The sequence below is a fragment of the Equus caballus genome, chromosome 4 (assembly GCF_041296265.1).
Source record: "Equus caballus isolate H_3958 breed thoroughbred chromosome 4, TB-T2T, whole genome shotgun sequence".
NCBI lineage: Eukaryota > Metazoa > Chordata > Mammalia > Perissodactyla > Equidae > Equus > Equus caballus.
In genome coordinates this window covers 76,182,501-76,205,000 of record NC_091687.1, presented here as the reverse complement: position 1 = coordinate 76,205,000, position 22,500 = coordinate 76,182,501, and the positions used below count along the sequence as shown (strand labels likewise).

General features: G+C 34.6%; 1 protein-coding gene across 50 annotated transcripts in view; it reads right to left on the bottom strand.

Moving 5' to 3' along the window:
• FOXP2 (forkhead box P2) overlaps positions 1-22,500 on the bottom strand; it is a 509,955-nt gene that overhangs the window by 6,909 nt on the left and 480,546 nt on the right. For all 50 annotated transcript variants that reach the window (XM_070264896.1, XM_070264901.1, XM_070264902.1 and 47 more), the window contains 2 exons: positions 21,502-21,571; positions 20,573-20,736 (listed from right to left, as the gene is read on the bottom strand). In XM_070264896.1, coding sequence (XP_070120997.1) covers positions 20,573-20,736; positions 21,502-21,571 — 234 coding nt within the window. The remainder of the gene's footprint in view (positions 1-20,572; positions 20,737-21,501; positions 21,572-22,500) is intronic.

Genomic DNA, 22,500 nt, shown 5'->3' with positions numbered 1-22,500 from the left:
AGGAATATCTGGGTATATAAAAAATAGTTAAAAGCCAGTCAGGAAAGCCAATTCTGGGTGATGTTCCTGGAACTGTTCTCACATTTTGCACGCATGGGCGAAGAACACTGAAATTTCCCCAATGTTGCTACTGTATCAAGCTACTACCACCAGCTCTAATCTCTCCATTCTCAGTACAGATCACTCCCTAGGGACAGGTTAGAGACTACGGGAAGCGGCCATTATTGCACTCTGTGGGGTAAATCATGAAATTATATTGTAGCCAATACAAATAAAAAGCCAAGAAGAGAGTTTGCCACTGATATTTAATGAAACTGAAGTTACTGTACTTACATTTTATGTGTACAAAAAGTTGTGTTAAATCCAAAGCACTGTACTACGGATCTAAGGAAAACCACTGTAGTTTCCAGTCTCCAAGGTACTATTTATTGCGCTGCATGAGAAATAAAATTGTAGTCCCTGAAATAACTAAAATTATTTATTAAAGAATAACTGATAAATTAGAAAAGTAGGACTTCTAATAAAAGCATATGACTAATTTTTAGATACTATTTTATGTGATGAATAAACTGTTTGGTCCTAATAAAAGGTTACGTAGTCAATTAAAAAATTAGAAATGTGCACCACGGAGGTGGGGAGGGGTCTATGTATAAGCATGAGCACGCGCGTGTGTGTGTATGCGTGTGTGCTTTACCCATAGATGATTTCAGGATAGCAAAAGTCTGAAATCATAAAAACTGCTTGAGAGGATCGTTTAAAAGATAAAACCAATTATTTTGATTACCAAAATCTACCAACTGAATTAAAAAACTATTTTGACTAAATGTTTCATTGAACTAGCCAATAGTTTGAGTAAAATGACTGATGAACCAACTAGTTATTACGGTATCAAGTAGAAATGTCCAGAATTTTAAGCATTTATTAAATCTAATGTTAATATTCCCAAAGTACCCTCTAAAATATACAAATGAAATCTCCTAATAAGATTACTTGTGAAAGTTCACATTCATTTAATGGCCTTGATTTTAAAAATGACATTTTGATTTAATAATCGTTATAAGTTGAATTTATAATTTAAAATTTTTCAGGTTAAATCTGGGATTCAAAACATTTTCGTGAATGCTAAACTCTAAGTACTGGAAATAATTAGAATAAACTCCTAAGGTTAATATAATGGCACCTTTTTCTAATTAGGCCTCATAAATGACCTGTGAATATTCAAAACCTCCAAGCTTAAATAGCTGAATATTTCTAAGCAGATACTGAGTAGCTGGTAAGAGATACACAGATATCTAGCACCGTTCTGTGGGATTACCCTCGAGTCAATTAGCATTATTTTGTGCATCTTATAATTTTAGCTAAAGATTTGATCTCTTGTGTAGTCGGTATGACTTAAGATTCTCTGGGCTCTGAGAAGACCTAGGAGGACCCCTACTCTGATCCTGCTTCCTAATCTCCTGTTTCACTTCCACTGTCCCCTCAGCTGGAGCACTGCCATATCATGCATATCTGATTCATTTGTGTTTACTTTTCTGGGTTGGATTTTATTTGAATAAAGAACCTCGCAAAAAAACCCTCATGTTCCAGGTAAAGAGGATGGCAGATGTATTTTCAAAACACATACAGATAGTTTTTTGAAGGAGAGCTATAAAGCTATGTCCCATTGTATTCTTGACAATTTTAAAATGCAAGAACTATTTAAATGTCACTGCCTTGCACAAAAATCTGTCTGAACCGAGACACAGGGGAATGAGACACGATCATTCTCAATAGGGAGGCCTCAACCTGCCTATGTACCACATTATTTCTGAATAATAACTTCCATTCCAGACTCCAAACATCATCCTTAAGACATCATGCTCAGTTCCTACTCCAAGCCATTTTTCACGCCGACTTAGTCTGCGCTTCCTTTCTCTACTCTCTGCGTGTACACCAAACCTGAATTCCCTTTCTGCACTGTGTTCTTCCTATGCACATCCTGTCTACCTTTAAGGACCAATTTATATCTTATCTACTCCTAAAGACTTTCTTTGACCTGTCCAGCTTGCACTGACCTCCTACTTTGACCCTCCAAAGCATTTATTGTTGATTCTGATACTCAAAACTACAGAATCTTTGAATCCTAAAATTGTATCCAACATAATTTTATTCAATGCTCCTATTTTACAGATTAGAAAATGAATGACATTCCAACTGATAATGATAAGTACAGGCAGAGCCAGGACTAGTACGCATGCTGGCCTCTGGAATGTTTCTTGGAACCTTGTGATTCTTGCTATCCCATGTTGCCTTAACTCATGTGCACTGTACTGAACTCTTTCTAGTGGTGGCTGCACTACGTCTTGCCAACTAGACTATGAACGTCACAGAGGAAGTGAGCTATACTCATAGCAAGCACCCAGTAAATATGTATTGATTGAGTAAATGATGTGCCATCAAGGCATTAAGCATTAATTCTAAAAGAGACAATTTCTCTCTGGAATTAAGTCTTCTTGGAATCCTTTCCATTCAGAATTCGTTCATGAACAAGGTATCAGACTTGGGAAAGATGCAAATACAATTTTCCCTTAAGGCTACAGTATTAGGCTGCTAATTTACTAAAATAATCTAAAATCAAAGCCAATAATTAACAACACTCAGTTTTTAAAACATAATGTCTAAGAAAGAAATAGAAGTAACAAGAGAAGTTTAAGCATCCTAGGGAATAAAACTGCTTGAAAGTTACAGTACCTCCGCCTGTAAATTGGTGGAATCATTTTCAATAAAAATAAAATTCTATTATTATTGTCTCTCTTTACATTAGGTTTTTCATTTTTGGATCTAAAGAGCTCCATGCTTTCATGTGTCCTGTTGCATGCCAATTCAAAAGAAGTGGAACACAAGGAAACCACATGACTTTGGTGGGTGTGGGATAAATGCGAAATTAATCTCTTCTGTGGCTATTAGCAGTCTCTTTCCCTTCTCTCGCCCACTACAGAATATGAGAGCTATTTAATTTATTTCTGGGAAAAAAAGTAGATAGCTCTGTAATGCTCATTTTTCCAAATTCTTCAAGGTACCATGTGCTACACCACTACAGGATAACTAGGTTTTCTTCTAGGAAAAATGCTCCCCTCCACCATAGAAATATCCCTGACAATTTAAATAAAACAAAGGAATCCCTTTAAAGAAATTCTCTCTCTATTTAGTGCTCACTGACTCTTCCTTATATATCCTCTTCTCCAGTGGAATCATCTAAAGGATTTTAATTAGTAGGGTGTAATTTAATACGATGAATTTTATGTATTTAGTCTTTTGATTAACTTGTGAGTATAGTGTAAAGTAATACTGAATAGTTTAGGCACCTCATTTATAATCTTTAGTCACGCAGCAGCAGTTAAGCGGTGAGTAATATAGGGTTTAAGAATATAGTGGGCTTTGAGGATAAAATGCTTGGGTTTGAACCCTTGCTCCTTTACTTCCTAGCTACGCGACCTTGGGATAGTTACCTAACATCTCCGTACCTTCTTTTCTTCACTTATAAAGCAGGGATAATAAAGTACCTACTTTATACAGTTGTGATGAGGACGAAATGATTTTTTTAATATATGTAAACCGCTTGGAACCATGTCTGGGTCGTAAGTGGTCAATAAATGTTAGATACAGTCATGATATAATTACAACCTTAAGTCCTTTTTTGAAGAAGGTATGGTATAAATACATTAATTAATTTTTAAACATTGTGTGAGCTTAATTATCTCTAAAAATATTTTAGCTCTACTCTCAAAGTGAGATTCTTAGTACTATGCTATGGGTATAACTGATATTTGGAGGCAGAAAAGTCATAAAACAAAGATATATGTACCCAACATATCAGATGTCAAGCATTAGGGTTATTAAAGTAATGACCAGCTACATTTCTTTAAAAGTACATTTAAGGCAACACAATACAAGGAAGAAATTAAACCGACATATTACTGTAATTATTCCAAAGAATTATTTACTAATGCATTCTTGAACACTAAAACACTAAGCCACGAGCTCAGGTCTTGTCTTGGATCATTTTTAATGAACAGAGGAAAGTAAATTTCAAAGTGGAAGGTGCATCACTGAAATGCTCTGTACGCAGAGCCCTGACTCTTATTCCCCACAGCCATCCATCCCAGGCCTCATCATTAGCTTGTCATTAAAGTCATTAACATACACGGATTGAAATGGTCCAGACCTGTAGCATATTTGCTATGCACATTGAGGTTTATGAAGTCTGATAATACATATTCAGCTGGAAAAACCTTAAATGAGTAACAAAGTTGACTAAAAAAATGGAAATTTAAAGAAACATAGCAATATAGATAAGACTATTAGAAAATATATTTTTCTGCCAAAAATTCCTTTATGCTATGGATTGAGTCAAGTCCTCTGTGTCCATAATGGCATAAAGAGCATCAGTTTCACTTTGACAGGAAAAGCTAATAACATATTACCATTATCTCCTACTGCCAATTATTAATTTAACAAAAGTTTATTGCGCAACTTCTATATATAGGGCACTGTGGGGTATTTAAATATCTATCAAAGAACCTCCAGTCTAGTATTTGGGAAATATCTACTCGAATAACTACAAGATCATCAGCCATAAGTGTACTACGAGAAGTAGCATTTAAGTGATACTGGAGGAGTTAATAGCTGAGAGAGATTATTTGCCTCTAAGAAGAATCCCAATGCATATACACTCCTAATGGGATTCATTAAAGATAGTAAAGTGAAAGCAAGTTCAGATGGACAAAAGAGAGAAATTCTTGACTAACCTGGTGATAAAACTCTTCCTCACTTTGAAGAAGATCTATCCTGCATGGTTCGAATATTCCTCATTTTCCCAGATTTGAAATTGATGCATACTCTCTTAAGTTTCTATATGAGGTGTCTTCAGGTTAGCAATAGTCCTTCATGGAGCCTTTAATAATTAGTCAACCAGAAGCTACTTCAAACAAATAGAATCAGTTGTTTCCAGGAGTAAAATGTAACATTTGAAACATCGAGGATTTGTTGTTTTGTTTTGTTTTTTTTTGAACTTATGAACAAAAAGAAAAAAAAAAAAACTAGTGGAGTCACTGAATTTTTCTTGTCTCGTTTGTGAGATCTTGAATAAAGGAATATAAGCAGCCTTATTTTTAACATATCTTAAGGCAAGAGTCTACAAAGTCTGGACTGGATGATCTCCCCAACCATTCATTTATTTATTGGACACGATACATGCCGGGCCTCTGTATTATTACAACCTTAAGAGTACAAACCTTTGGCGCAGACAGGGCACAGACAGAAGGGAAACACGTTTACCCTGATAGTCGTTTTAGCAGTTCTTCTAAACCTGATAAAATATACCACATTCCTTTAAATGGATTTGGAAGTAGTTTCATCTTTGATTTTAAAGCAAATTATCTATTTGATAAATAAGGGGTATTCCTTCGAACTAAAATCCAGGAATTCATTGCAAACAGTTAAAAAAGTGCCTGTCTGTGAAAGAGAAGATTTCTAATTCAACTGTTTCTTTTAGTCCACTGCCTACTATTTACTACAGAAAAGCAGAGATTTGTGTTTCTTGCTTAAAGAAGGCATAGCTACCTCCTAATTTGATATAACTTACACTTGGGAAAATTAGAAAGCTATTTGGAACTACTTTAGGTAATTGGGGGGAGAGTATTTAATGATGGAGAGATATAAAGTCTGTTACTATTCCCTGACAGAGAGGTACAAACTCAGTACCTGAAATGGAAGTACCTCTAGAAGGGTAAAAGTTACTTCTTGATAACTGAAAAGAAATCAATTCAATAGACATTATATGCAAACCACTGGGCTAGGGGCTGATATGGACAATGGTTTCTGTTCTCATAGAGTTTTCAGTTTAATAGAGGACGTAAGACATATAAACAAGTAACTTCAACACCAGGCAGAATGTGATCAATACCATAGCAGACAAAGTGTTATGAAAGAGCGGACAGAAATTCCGACATTGTAACCAGCCAATGTTCTATGAAGGAGGGAGGTGTCACTGCAGGGAGGCTTTAAAATATGTGAAAATTTTCATTATTCAGAGATGAGGGAAAGGGTATTCTGAGTGGAAATGGGGAAAATGGAGAATCTTAGGTATGTTATGGGGACCCTGAGAGTGTATAGAGGTCATGGAGAAAGGGGGGTTGGTAATAAACAAATATGTTAGAAAGCAGAATAAGGTCAGATGGTGAAGGACCTTTGAGTTGCATTTTACGGAATTTAAAATTTATTCTTGGGGCTGGCCCGGTGGTGCAGCAGTTAAATTCGCACATTCTGCTTCGGCGGCCCAGGGTTTGCCGGTTTGGATCCCGGGTGCGGACACGGCACCATTTGGCAAGCCATGCTGTGGCAGGCGTCCCACATATAAAGTAGAGGAAGATGGGCATGGATGTTAGCCCAGGACCAGTCTTCCTCAGCAAAAAGAGGAGGATTGGCAGCAGATGTTAGCTCAGGGCTAAGCTTCCTCAAAAAAAATAAAATAAAATTTATTCTCTGCCAACTGAAGGGCTATTGATGGTTTCTGAGCACGGCAGTGAAAAGATGGAAGAGTTTTAGGAGTGCTAACTTGCAAAGTGTAGATCAAGTGTAGGACATTGAAGGTAGGGTTACCAATTAGGAGCCTACTAAAATAATGTACTAAGGTAATGATGGTCAGGACTAAAGTGGTAGGATTAGAAACAGTGGAGAGAGTGAAGAATTTAGGCCATAGGTTGAGGAGTAAAAGTTTTTGCATGTATTGCTCTTAAATTTATATATATGTGAAATAGTTCCCATTTATACTCTGCCAAGGAGATAAAAGGGCCTACATCTATGTCAAAAATTCTAAAAGTTAAAATAGATGATGACTCTTCATGGCTCATATGCAATTTTGATGAATCTTTATACTTGTTGTTTCAACTGTTCAAGGAAGAGAGGATGTGGATCCCAGAAAGCTTGGATGTTAGAAAGGGAAAGATGGGAAGATAGTGAAAACAAATTTCTCTACAGTCCTCTTTGTGATTAAGATGCTAGTAGCAGCAATGGTCACAATAAACTAATAAAGGCTGTTGATACTTTGAAAATTTTAATCTATTTTTCAGTCTATGTATGTCATTTTAAAGAAAAATATATTTTAAAACTGACTATCGAGGGAAAAGGGCATAAAGTGTGGCTATTTTCTCAAGTGAAAAACATCTAGTATTTCTAAAGAGGAGTTGCAAAAAAGATCTGTCTTTTTAAGAGTAGGTAACATATACCCTTGAGGGTCTTGGGGAATCTCCCAATAATTGATGAATTTTTTTAATGCCTCTACCCTATCATCAGGGTTGGAGATTAATGAACTCTAAGACATGGCTCTCCAATTTCCTGTCGAAACCCATCCTGCAGGTGTTCCTCCTAGGCAGACTGCCCATGCCAAGGCAGAGGAATTACTGTCTGTTCTCTGAATGAGACCTGTGCTTTATATCTTGATCACCTTTGCTCGTATCTTCATATCCTTTGCATCTATCCTCTCTTTCTCATCTCTGCTTAATATGAGGATAAAAAATTTAAGATTGCTATTTATGTAAATGAAAAACAGTCAAATATCAATAATTTCATAAAGTTCAGCCTGAAAATCTACTTTATGCTAAGCCTAATGCAAAGCTACATCCTCCACGAAGCCTTTTCTGATGCTCTGTGTGCGTGCACACACTTATGTCTTCGACTTCAGAGTTTCGTTATAACTCTTTTCATTCCTTTACTTGGTCTCTCTCTTTACCTATGGACATACCCAACCCTCTATTAGAGTTTTTGCCTCTTTGTAGATATAGATCACCTGCCAGTTTCCAGGACAGTATGTTGCACATATTAGGTGCTCAATAAATGTTCATTCAAATGTTTGTTCAACATTTCAATGAATGAAACTCACCTCTGCTCCATTCAATTTGCCAAGCCTCTAGTAGAAGGAATGCAAAGTAGCAAATGATTTTTATACTCTGGTTTAACCTCTCAGTTTTACAGCCCACTGTCAGTAATGGTATATACCGAAAGCACAAGCAGAGGGCTAGCTACATTAACACACTGATTTGTTGCCTAAAGAAATGTGTTGCTTCTATAGTTGTGAAATTTATAAGTACCCAAGGTACCAATGAAAGGCAGAAGAAATGTTAATGTTTCCTACACCCTAAAGCAAGGAGTCCAATTATAATGGGAAAGTTTATCTTTTTAGATTGTGGTCACAGAGTATACTCCCTAGAGGAATGGAAATTGTCTTCATTTTCTCTTTATTCAAGACTAAATAAAAGGTCTTATAAACTATTCCTGTTTTTCTTTAGAATAAGAGAGTACTATGAATAAAGTTCTCTTAAACTGAGATGTTCAAAATGTATTTTAACTCAATAAATGTTAGACCATAGAATCACAATGGTATTTCTTTATTTAGATATTAGCAAATGTAATGATTAAAATATTTATATAACATCATCATTTATGAGAAACTCAGAGGCACAATATAAATTTGGTTAGGCTATTAGAAATGCAGTATTTATTAATACCACAAAGCTAACAATAAAAAAATTCATCTTAAATGTTATGATAGATGTCAATGAATGCTATGAAGAAAGACATAATTAATGGCTCATATCTACAATATGGGCAATTTCAGGCAATGTAAAGTTAAGTTTATCAAATATTTACAAGTGAAGACTAAGTGTCAGACTAGATTAAAACTGTTTTTATGTGGTTTACTCATTATAGGAGAATACCTTATACCTTTTCTTCAGATACTCCTAGTTATTTGAGAAAATTTTTAATACATTTAACATAGTGTACCTATTAAAAAAGAGTAGTAAACATGTTTTCACAAAGAGATACGATATATCTTTTAAAAATCCTATAAGAATAATTTTTTTTTTTTAAAGAATTTATTTTTTCCTTTTTCTCCCCAAAGCCCCCCGGTACATAGTTGTATATTCTTTGTTGTGGGTCCTTCTAGTTGTAGCATGTGGGACGCTGCCTCAGCGTGGTTTGATGAGCAGTGCCATGTCCGCGCCCAGGATTCGAACCAACGAAACACTGGGCCGCCTGCAGTGGAGCGCACAGACTTAACCACTCGGCCACGGGGCCAGCCCCCTATAAGAATAATTTTTAACCTTTTTCCCTGCCCCAGCACACCTGAAGGAGATAACATACTTCTGTCACTAACTGTGGATGATTACTATAAGAAATGTTAGTCTCCAGAAAATACTGAAAAAGCTAGCCTCAGCAATAGTGTGTGGGCCCTGATACTTCAATTGTACTATGGAAATTGATTCTATTTGACCATTATGGCAATCTTTATCCAGTAAAATGAACTTATATATACAGTTCTTTGAGAAATGTATTGAAATATGTGAAGCCCTTAAACCATGCATCTATTTCCCACTCAATACAGATTTGTTCAAGTCCTTGATTTTAAAGTTTCTTGATCCTTACTTCTACTTAATTTAGTATCGACATCTTTAACTTACATGGGATTCATTGGTTAACTCCAATAGAAAGTGTTTATAATCATACAAATTTTACTTGTCTCTTATTTATTGTGATGTGCTAATTGTAATGGCATTTACAAATATCAGAATAGACTGAGTATTGCTATAGTTTAATGCTGTCCACTGATTTGCAGAGCTTTTGACTATTTTGCAAAATATCATCAAAAATTTCTAGTCAAAAGGAAATATCTTGACAAGGTAGGATTTTCTTTTAACTATCTGCAATGTCTATTTAGTACTTGGCATAAAGCTGTTGAATGAATAATGACAACTACTAGCATATAAGCATTTAAAATAACCAAAGTATATGCTTAGCACTTTAACTCTCAATTTCAGATGTGTTTGAATAAATTTTTATTCAATTAGTTGGAATTAGCCAGTGGCAAAACCCTCATACTTACTACATAAATATTATTGTTTTGAAGATGTAAAATGAATTCCAAAATATAAGCACACAATCCTTTACTAAGATGGAAAGATTTACCTTTGTGAGGGCTCAATTTTTGTTTTTGCTTGTTACTTTTGAGTAGCTAATTTCTATTGACTGATATTGTGGAAGACATAATCACATCAAACAAAATTTTTCAAAAGTTAGTTTTTTCAAAGAAGCTTCACAGGAAAACTGGGAAAATGATGCTCATTTAGAAAGCATATGAAAAATGGAGATTGTGGAAATTCAATTTTACTCATTTCCTCCTAGTACATATTAAGGAAATAGTTATATTTGAAATTTAATGGTAGATTTATAAAAATTGCAAGTTTAGTTATCTCCATTTGTATAAAGTCAGATTGAAACAAGAAAGAATTCATGTTTCTTAAACCTTTCTAACTTTTAGAGTAATATTTTGTTTTCCTATTTAGAAAGTATTTTAGTTTAACATATCACAGAAATAAACTAGTAAATGAAATTAAAGTTTTAAATGGAAGTTTACTTTTAAAAGAAAACATTTTGTTAGTATTCTTTTTCTTGTTAGATTTTATTTTTCCTTCTTCTCCCCAAAGCACCCCTAGTACATAGTTGTATATTTTAGTTGTAGGTCCTTCTGGCATGTGGGATGCTGCCTCAGCATGGCTTGATGAGTGGTGCTAGGTCCGTGCCCAGGATCCAAACTGGTGAAACCCTGGGCTGCTGAAGCAGAGGGTGCGAACTTAACCAGTTGGCCATGGGGCCAGCCCTTTGTTAGCACTTTTTAAAATGAGAGATGATCTTAGGCCAATGTGAGTAATTAAATAAAGTTATTTATATAGTCATAAGAGAAGTTATTTATTTGATTTTATTATTTTGACATGATAATCCTGATTTCTTTCTCTAAAATCTAGATTTTATATTCTAAATTTAAACAGAAGTGAATAAGAAGGCCATATAATCAAAAACAACTAGAAATGATAAATTATCTCTTCTTTTATCAATTAAGAAATTACAGGGCCAGCCCTGTGGGTGAGTGGTTAAGTTCACATGCTCCGCTTTGGTGGCCCAGGGTTTCGCTGGTTCAGGTCCTGGGCATAGACCTAGCACGGCTCAGCAAGCCATGCTGAGGTGGTGTTCCACGTGTCCCAACTAGAAGGACCCACAACTAAAATATACAATTATGAACCAGAACCAGAAGGACCTACCACTAGAATATACAGTTATGTACTGTGGGATTTTGGGGAGAAGAAGAAAAAGAAAAGAAAAAGAATATTGGTAACAGATGTTAGCTCAGGACCAATCTTTAATATAAAAAAGAAATTATAAAACAGACTTTTATTAGTGTGGTTCGATTTTTTTCAAATTTATTATTTTTCAAGATTGTTTTCTCTTTGTAAATTAAAATAATATTTACCACAAAAATTCTGGTGTTGATTGAAGTGACTGTTTTGATGGAATGAGTTTGCACATAGCTGCCATTAGGACAGTATTCAGAACTACCACTCCAGTTCAATAGACAAAAATTCTGCTTATCTCTTGACTGAAAGGAAAGTATTCTTCCCCCAGAAATGTGCAACCATTAAAAGGGAATAGAAAATTTGGAGTGAACAAATGATTCCTCATTCCATATATATCTTGTATAGTTTCCTTTATGCAGAATATAATAGAACACGCCGTACCAAATTTTCCATACCTTTTTGTCCTGGCTAAGAATAAACAGGAAAATAAATTTTAATTTTTCATCTTAAAGTCAGAAAACAACTTTAATCCTAATATATTTAATGAATCTTAGAATTCTCACTATATTTTCTAAAAAATGCAGCCATTTAATGTTTGATTACAAAGGAATGTTATTTTCAGATAATTGTAATAAAAGTTTCTCTTCTAAGAGACATTGCTAGTCTTAAGGATGAAATTTATAATTCTGTCCTACATCCCAACAGATCTGACTCAGAGGTGGAGTTCCAAAGTTCCATTTAAAGTCAATAGAAGTTCTAAGAAATATAACAAAAAGGTGGATTAAGGTTAACGAAACATAATTTTATAAATTGCATGCATATATATGTATATCCAAATTTCTCTAGGATTTCTTGCCCTTACCTTCAGCATTATATTGAAATTTATTCAAATTTATGCAACATTGTTTAAAGGAACTGGATTTTATATGATTTGGACGTTCACTCTCAAATGATTTCAGATAGTTTTGCTGCATTGCTGATTAAAAAATACAACAAAATTCTTTAAGATTTACCATTCTATTTGATTTATAAAAATGATAGATGTGACCCAAACAGCTGTAACAAAACAAACATATAGATGTAAATACTTTGAACACTGATAAGTAGAAATATATTGTGCCCAATCTCAGAACCAAAATAGCTGACCATTGAGATAGAATTGGTACCATTACATTTTGTGTCTTGTAAATGGAAACTTTCAGCAAACATTAAGCTAGGGATCTAAGGACCTTTATAGTTCTAATCTATTGGCTAGAGAAATAAAATAAAGCCTAAATTATACCTTGACACTCAGCCATTAAGTCAGCTTTGCTGCTGCACCAAAACTCCTTTGAACCATTCATCCAAAAACTGTGTTTCTGCCTGGTTCCTTCGACTAAGTTTCAATCAGAAATGTCAGGATGGGCATATGGGTACACAAAGTGTAGGTCTCAGTTTCTTTCAGATTTCTTCTTTGACAAGTTGGGTTCTGGCTCTTTGAAGATCTTGACCTCAAAGTCCTGTAGTTGAGCCATATGTCTATGGCTAGCTCTCCCTGATGTGGCTCACCCACTTTTCTGGACTGTTATCTATTTCCCTTTGCCAAACTGCCTTCATGGGTTGCTGCCCATTCACTGCCGGCTCTTGGTGAAGCTGTCTCCTGGATGTCTTTACAGAGACTGCTCTCCACCAGGATTATATATTGTTCATGTCATTAGGTCTGTCTAACCTCTGAGACCCGCTCTTGAACTATTCCTTTGTTCAAATTAAACCGTAGGACTGACCCAACATTCAATTTTCTCCTAAACTATGCTTAGTTATGCTCTGTTAGTTCTAAATATGAGAATGGGATAGGGACTAAAAACAATATTTACCTTTTATTCTAAATCTAGTGCATTCTGTCCTTTTTCTGACTTGTTAGTTAATGGAAGGGACCTCAGATTTAATGTTGCAAATTTAAATTTATTGATAACAAGATAACATTGTGTGGCCAATGATTACTTTTCCTTTTGCCTTTTAACTGTCCTTCTGATGTTCTCCATTTTCAGTCTTCAAAGATTAAGATAATGTTGAACAAATCAAAGAATGTTAATTTTCACTAATTATGTCAAACTATTTGGTCATCTGTTGCTATACAAATGCCTATAGTCATCAAATTTACATCCACTTCCCAAGCCTTATGTCAAAAGCTGAGGTTAAAATACCATATGAGAATTTAAAAATCTTTATTTTTCCCTGGTACTAGAAGAAGGAAAAAATTAATACTGAATAGCAATATTCATTTTTTTTAACAACTCAGTCAATGACTTTTTGACCCTTAGAGAAAACAAATTTCTAAGGCTCAACTAGTGTTACTGCCAATGAAGATGTACCTTCTAACAAAGTATCTTCTTTAGATATGAAACAGAAGCAGTAAGCTACAATATTGTCAGCTAAAAGTTTTCTGACACACTTTGCCTAAATTGTGAGGATTCATACCACAGATGTCAGATATCATCTGTATAGTTCTATAAAAATCCTTCAAAACCCTACAGGAACCCACAAATTTCCACAATTGGCACGGTGGGGATACAACACATTTTTGCTGAAGGCACTGTATCTCTGGGAGGATCTTTTTATTAAGAGGAACTAGAATGAGTTATAAGTGCCACATATGGGGACTGGAATAATGTAAAAAAGAACAGCAGCTACTGAGCCAAACTTGCAGCACTTAAAAAAAAAAGATGAGCTGATAAAGAGCTGGCATAATCATAAGTTCTGTACAATCATTTTGGAAAGAGATCTCAAAGCTAACTAGCAAAGTCAATGAAAAAGTTTAGAGATTAAATAAAAATGGAATTAAATCAGAAAAACAATTATGAGGCCCAGATGTGTTGGGGGAAAAAACTTAAAGGTAACTGAAAAATCATGAATTAGAAAAAACTGTGAAAACATATGTAAAGGAAAGAAAATGCTTTTATGTTTAGAGCTTCATAATTATCTTAATGATCCAACACGTCAGCAAAAATAGCGGAGGCTTAACAGGCATGAAAACAATGAGAGAGAGCATGCCACTTGCTCAAGTTGTCAGTCACTTTCAACTGCTTTCCTCTGACATACAGAGCCACTCCAATTTCAAATGCTTTTGTCCACAGAGAGATCTAAGATCTGTAGGGATTTTATATAAAACATCACCAACCAACGGTAGAGTCTGCAAATTCTACATGTGCCTATAAAAGGCAATTTAAATTTGAAGCAGCCAAAGAGAATAGAAGAAAGGAAGGTAATATTATATACTTGAATATTTTCATTAAGTTTCATGACAATTCACAGTTTATATTAGATTTTCAATACTATTTACAAAATGGGGGTCTTGAAGTCCCTTTTAGCTGTCTTTGGTTGAAAAGTATTCTTTCCAGGAGAGGCTGAAGCTTATCATTGGAATGATGTAACAACTGAGGCTCTCAAGGAGCAGAGGATGGTGTAAAGACGACTGGGATATATGATGTATAGAAGGTTCTGGGGCATGTAGAATCTATGTTCAACATGATAATCAGAGAGAGTAATGTGATTTCCATTGCAGTCCTGAAATCATACTGTGCTACTCCTTTTATGCAATGCCTCAGCCTTTGATTTCCTTACTCTAAAGTTTTGGCTTCTAAGGACACAACAAATTTATTTTCTAGTCTTACATGAACCATATTAACATTTGGATTCTATATAGAAAATCATTAGCTCTCAAACTTTAAATATTTGCTTTAATAAGGGGTAGAAAGTGATAATTACTTGCAACTAAATGGAATATTAACAAGTAGAACTTTGAAATGACATAGAGGCTAAGAGGATTCAGGAATGACATGTAAGAAATGATCTGAACACTCAACAGTAGGAGACTCGAATAGTCAGAAAGGGGAACAAGACGACAATGGAAGGCTTTGTGCGTAAAGCCCTCAATACAAAACCAGCTCAGGAAGAACATTCATTTTGATCTCTGGAAACAAAATTTGAAAATATAAAAATGGGGATCTCATTTAACATTTTTACCGGACAAAAAAGGCAAATCTGAGCCAATTTATTGAGAGTGAGGAGAAACAATTGCTTAATAAAAAAGAAAAAACCGTGTTGAACTAATATGGTGAGTACATCATTAAATTTCTCTTTTTGCCTCAGGTTTGGAAGGGACAGGAAATGGATTGATTCTACCAGTATGAGTTCACCTTCCAGGGCTACTCCGAATGTTTTCTTCTCTTTTCCTTCATTTAAGTCTAACACATGGGAGAAGAGAGTAAGTTCCAATTTTTTCCGCCTGAACACAGCACCAATCCTAACGCTTTAAGTACTTTTTCAAAGATGTTTTTAAAACATCCATATAAAATAGAAATCTAAAGTAATTTTTATCCATATTCTGTAGAACAAGGAAAAGTCAGGTACTAACGGAATATTGGCACTGAGGTGCAGAAGGGAAGAGTATCATATATTGTAATGATATTCAGCTCAGACTCTTAAAGGAAGCATCCTTTACATTTGTTCAGACCATGGATGGCTCTAGAACTCTTTCAACAGCAATAGAAAATAAAGATTCTAAAAATCTATTTGATTGAAAAGAATCAAAACAGATCTCAAAAAATTATTATGTAGAATCTATATTATTCTACCTGGCTTTAACCTTTCCTATTTTTGCTAAAATGTCCTTGAACATTCATCTGATTAATACTGCATTAATCTCAACAATTTTTTTTTCTTTTTCAATTCACCTTCAACAAGATACATAAAATTTACTAAGGTCTAGAAGGATAATCATGAATGAGGTGAAGGGGCCTGCCACTTTCTATTCACATAAATTTGTACAGTTATAAAATGCATATTAATTAATTAAAAATAAAACTTCACAAGTATACTCTATAAACACTTAGAAAGATCTCTTAGCTCCCTCATAAAGATGAACATTATATTTATTTACGTCTTTTTCCTAAAATCTCTTGCTCTCCCTTCTTCAGGGTTCTAAGATGATCCTGGATTTTATTCTTGTAGGGATTACCTCCTGAAGTCAAACCATTTCAAATTAACAGTTACCTCCCATCTGATTCTTCCTAATCAGTATCATATGGTTACTGAAAGCTTACTTTGCATGGTATAATGTGTTAGAGGTTTCATATACTAAAAAGGTCTAAAGAGTCTCTGTCCTTAAGCTAGGGATATCTGCAAAATGAGCATGTATGTGTGCATGAACACACATGTGCTCATACACACACTGTGTTATTCCAGATAATGGTACAAGGAGTGAGGTCCTCAGAAGTGTGCAGCAGAGTGTGGGTCCTGACAGCAAAATCATCTGGGAAAACCTCCTGGGAAAATAGGACTAGGTCCTTAAGGAAAGGTAGAATTTAGGTAAGGGAAAGAAGACTAGGAGTGGAAACAGGAAAGGGCAGAAAGGCAAACAGTTCAGGCAAAATAAATGTGCTAGTTTGGCAAAAGCCTCCTTTCAGGACATTCAAAGAGTAAAAATTGGAGTGGAGGGAAAGTGTTAAATATGGAGGGTCGAATTGAAGAATATGGATGATAATTTGGCATCTCTTGTTCTCTAAAAATAATTTATAAGAAGCACTAACCCATGGCTATTTCACTCTTCTAAAGCTTCAAATCATCTTCTCTACCAATCTCAAGAATACCTCTATATTCTACTATGCAGGATTTTACTACTTTGGAGTTGAATAAAAGGACTACACAAACAAACAAAAAGTTTCAGCTTTGTTTTTCCTGAATCTAAGGACATTTATGTTCTTGGATTCAGCAAGCAAAATGCTGCACTCATCATTTTCCCTAGTGAGCCTGTCCTCTTGTGTCCTCTATTTCTCTCTGTGGGCTATTAAAACTGCTAAGATGTTTCCTAATTTTCCTGTTTGTCCCTAGCATTCAATCTGTTGTCTTGTTCTGGTATTTCTTTTCACAGCCATTCTTGTATCAATTTCTTGTTCTCCACTCCCAGCTTTGTACTTAAGTCACATACTACACACTGTAAGAGTTAATCTGCTTCTAGTGTCTCCCAACCCCAGAAATATGCTATCATACATGAGTTTCATTTAGTCATGGTTCCTTCAGTACATTTTCAGATTACTTTTCCTAAAGCACAGCTCTGACAGTGTGAAACTCAACCTCATAACATTAACAGGCTCCGTACTGACTAAAACAAACACCATAGCTTGGCGTTTAAGATACTCAATAGTCTGGTCCCATTTCATATATTCTAAATTCTATTTTCCTTTTTTGCATTCTAAATTTCTGTCAAACCTATACTCAGTGTTTTCAAGGTACATATCACAAGTTCCTGTTCTGGGTTGATATTATTCTATTTGAATTGTTCACTGCCTACAACCTCAGATAACATCTTCTTATCTCAAAAATCTCTTATAGACCCTGAGTAATGTGCTCCCTATCATGAATTCCTGTCTCATGTTGTTTCATTTTTATGAATCTGCTTACTTCATGAATTATAAGAGGAGGTGAGAGGAAAAGGAAAGGGACAGTCAAGGAGACTAATCACACATTTATGGAGTGCCTAGAAAAATGCATTAAAATGTGAAATATTTTAATATTGTTTATAGTAACAAAGAGGTATTACAAGAGGTAACATACACCAGAAACTGTGTACACAGCATTATGAAGGACACATGGAGCAATTCTAATGTTCCAGGCACTCATTTCATTTGCAAGAATCCTATGAGATAGGTATTATTATTACTTACCTCATTTCCAGCTGAGAAAACCGAGGAAAGAAATGGAATGCTACTCAGCTAATAAGTGCTAAATCTGGGACTGGAACCTCTACAGTCTGTCACCAGACCCCAGGTACTGAGACCATGAGGCCTTTGTGCTTCTCATCCACAGCTGCATCAGCATAACTACCCCACTTCCAAAACAACAATATCAATGACAAGTACCATGACTTCATTTCAGGACACACAGTATGCTATTTAAATGTTTTATAAAATTTCTTTCACTTCTGTTTAATCTTCAGAATACTCTGAAATGCATTCAATTATATGCAGCCAAATTTTGATTGAGAGAATTAAATACATTTTTTGCTTGCCTCATAATATATATAAAATGCCTAACATTCTTTAAGTACAAGCATCTTAAGACTCTATAAGATGAAGATACAGAATACTGAAGTGACATTCCATCAATAATATTTGACATCTAATACATAAAAAGTTAATGAAAGCAGCAGAAACAGATTCAAAGAATAAATGTCGACTCAAAATTTGGCAAGATAATTCAAAATTTGATTATAATTTATATAATTTAGGAAAAGACAAGATTTGGTCTTCCTCTAATTTTTATATTTTCTGAAATCTATTTCCAACAAGCTGAGGGAAGCTTTCCTTTTTCTCTCTATGGAAAATACACATGAATATTTTTCATATGCACTAATTCATATAAGCACAAAATGTATGCTATACTGACTGTGAACATTTAGTTTTATAAACCCATAGTGGCGGTACATCAGGCATTAAGTACACAATTTTTATATATTGTTTTACGCATACTATTTTTTCTATGAGATATTTCACAATTAAACTGTAACTAAATTAATAATAAAATGAAGAATCTAAAATAGCAATTGCCAAACGAAAAATACGACTAACCTTACAATGCCGTAATTTAGCCCAATTATTATCTCAGGTCCTAAAACACAATGTTTAATAAACTATTTTATTGAATCATTAATTTTTTATTTTAATAGTCTTATCACTGGTCAATTATATTAAAAAATACTTCTTTACATATCCTTTCTCTATGGTCGATAACAATCCCTATATATTGCATATTAGCACAGGGAGTTGCCTCAACAGCTTAAACACTTTTATTATGAATGTCTTTTCGTTTCCCTGAAATAGCTCTTTTTTTTTTAAAGGGGGAAAACAGGATCTAACTCTTGTTTGCTCTTTAAAGTTTTATTGTTTTAGCATTTTATACAGGGAGCCAGCATTAGCATACTCAGGAGGGCCGCTGAAAGGAAAGGGCCTCAAGCTACCCACTGCCTGGCTGAGAGGATAAAGCAGGGATATAAAAACTTCTGTCTGATTGCTCACTTCCCTTGTTTTAGAGTACTGCTGCTCTCAAGAGCATATATTCATGTTCTTTCTACTTCGAGTTTTATTACTTCTTTTGTATTATTTAATACATCTAAAGACACTTCCAAAAGACAAATTTTTCCATTTTGAAAAAGTAATGGTTTGGAAGCTGATAAAACACATTCATGTTCACAGTGTGTTTTTTGCAAAGGTGATGGAGTAAAGGTGCTATGAAGCAATTAGGCACCTGGTCTGAAAGGCATTCATATGTCAAACAGAATAAGACGTTTAAAAAGTCAACAAAAATAACATCCCGTGAAAGGTCACATGGAAATGGGCACACATAAAGACCACATTTCTCTTTCAGGTCTTGGGCTGGATATTTAATACAAAAATAGGGGAAGAAAATATAAAAATGAGAGAAAGTACTATTCTTACCTCAATAATCCGAAATTAGAAGTATATGATGTTTAACTCTAGGAAGTATGGACGTATGTTACAACTCATCCTAATAAGTGAACGGTGTATACACTTCATTATTCAGATTCTAATTTCTTTCCCCTGAATTCTAAGTTCTCCCGGGGTCAATACTTCTTAGTAAACAAGAAACTGATATGCTTGGCCTATTGAATAAGGACAGGCATATTTTAAAGTGTCATACACATTTCTGAAATCCACAATACATCAATTTTTAATACATCTACTCTCTCAGCTCCATTAAAAAGATGGTAGGGGAAAGATTTTAGAGTAATTAATGATATAGTTAGCTGCTAAATATTAATAGGATTCGTAGTCTTGCATAAAATATAACATATAAACCTTGCCAATACAGACGCACCAGTAATTAAAGTTGAATATGTAATTACACTGATTTATAAGACAGGCAAAAAGTTACACTTTACTAGCTTCTATGTAAACTGTGGGTAACAGTTAAACTTTGCATTTTACGGTTTATAAAAACGGGCAATATCTTGACTACAGTTCATAAATGGTTTAGAGACCTGTAATAGTAGTAAAAATTACGACAACTTATTCCATCATGAATATTCTTATTGCACCATACAAACCAAACTGTGATAATGACCCATAAGATGTAGACTCATCTTAGACACCACTTTACACCCAAGAGAATGTTAGTGGGTACTAACAATTTGTAGAGGACTGCTGGTACAGTCATTATAGGACACTAGAGAGAATCTAAGTATTAAAACTGATTTTGATACACTTTTTCGTATCACGAACATGGTGCAACTGAACTCCACTTAAACTTGTGTTTTTTACTTATACACCATTAAAAACTCCAGAAGAACACTAAATTTTAGAAGCATATGAATATATGTTCTTCCCTTTACAGAGTCTGTGAACCACACTTACATGTGCGGCTGAGGTGAGCAGCCCGGACTGCTGTTCCCATTGCTGTCGATGTGATCCAGCGAACCATTGAGGTCTTCGTGGACAGCCTGTAGCAGGCCGCTGGATGCATTATTGATCAGTCCGGGGTTACTTAGCAAAGGTAAACTGCTCTCTGCCAAGGCAGCCTAGTGAAATGAAGAGGATGTAAAACAACTTTTGAAACGTCCTTTAAAATAATTTTTAAAACATGCATCTTCTTTTAATGAGTTCGAATCATGATGCAGATACTTTAGAAGCATTTAAATAAAATGTATGGGAAAGACAAAGATTCCTAACTGACAACTTGTGGCAGAGATAATTGTGTGATGTGAAAATACAAATAATAGTTCTTCCAGCAAACTTTCTCACTCACGTTGCAGCCTTCCACATAATGCAATGTTGTAGGCTCATATGTAGTGAAATACTCCAAGATAATATAAGCAGTTGCTCAGCTTTTTAAAAATGACCAGAACTTAACTCAAAATAAAGAAGTCCTGACATTTGCCTCCTCTGCATAAAAATTATATATTATAATTAAACTTTAAAGTTTTTGCCACAAGCACCATGTTCCCCAACACTATGATGTGAAATCATTTATGACAGCCTGGATAAATATTAATGCATAGCCACATGCATTTGCAAAAGCTTCTATCAATCTAGCATTTGCAGGAAAACCGAATGTTCCAGATTTTGCCACAGGGTGTCCTTCTCGCTTCTTCACATCAAAAGTAGCTTGAATTAGAACCAGTGCTTCCTGCAGTACTAGGTACTACAACTTACTTGGATGATAAACCAACTATTAAGAACAATCACAATCATACCTACATACAAAGCCATGGCAAAAAAGAAAAAAAAAAAAGCCAAAACATTCAAATACAAGGATAGTGGGAAGTTGCATTTAATGATATTACCTGCAAACTAGCATTAAGAGCTGCTCCATAGCCTAAACTGGTAGGTATGTTTTTTACTAAGGTTGGGCTTCTGGAAGAAAAAATATAAAGATGATTTATAAGTCAAAATATAAAATATGTGGATCTCAATAATCTCAGCTAAAAAGAGACGTTCCAGCTTGTGAGCTCACACTAGTCCAGAGTGGATGTACCTAAGGTCACAGAAATAAAGTGATAGGGTTCAAATACATAATTCTCTATATACTATATATTGATTTGGTCCAGAAATATGAGGACTGAGACTTTAGACTATGATGTGCAGGCAAAGTGAGGCATGATCTTGAGGATCCCTAAACCTGTTTTTAACTATGGGAAGGTTTTATTTCCAAGAAGAACAGCATTCATATAAAATTTTAAAAATGTAAATATACAACACAATTACCAATTTGATGCAATCAGAAAATAATTAATGGTTAATTTCTAGAACACCATGAATTAACATAACAAATTACCATAGTTAATTAAATGACAACATAATGGATTAACTATTTCTTGAATGCAGAAATTAGCACATATTTGACAACAGAAATTGAAAGTGAAGGGCCAACAGTAGATAAAATACATTAAAGTCATGTCTTCACAGAAGCAGTCGTGGTTTGGGGAGGCAGGTAAATGTACATGAAGTTAATTTATTAAGCACAAAATGTGTTCTATTATATTTCTGACTTAAGTTTGGCAGTCATGTTCTCTAGAAAAAAAAATAGTGATTTCCAACTTCCCAGACAGTAATTTTCTCACACTACCATATCTTGATCATATTAACAGCTGTGAATAGATAGCTGACATGGTTGGGGAAAAAGCACGGTGGGTCCAAAAAATAAAGTTTGGTCTGGAAAATAAAAAAGTATTTGGGAAACAAAAATCACTAGGTTTTCATAAAATCTTTTCCTAAATGCTTCATAAAAAGGTACTTTTAGTAACACCAGAGTCTGCAACACCAGCTTTATTTAAAACAGCCTT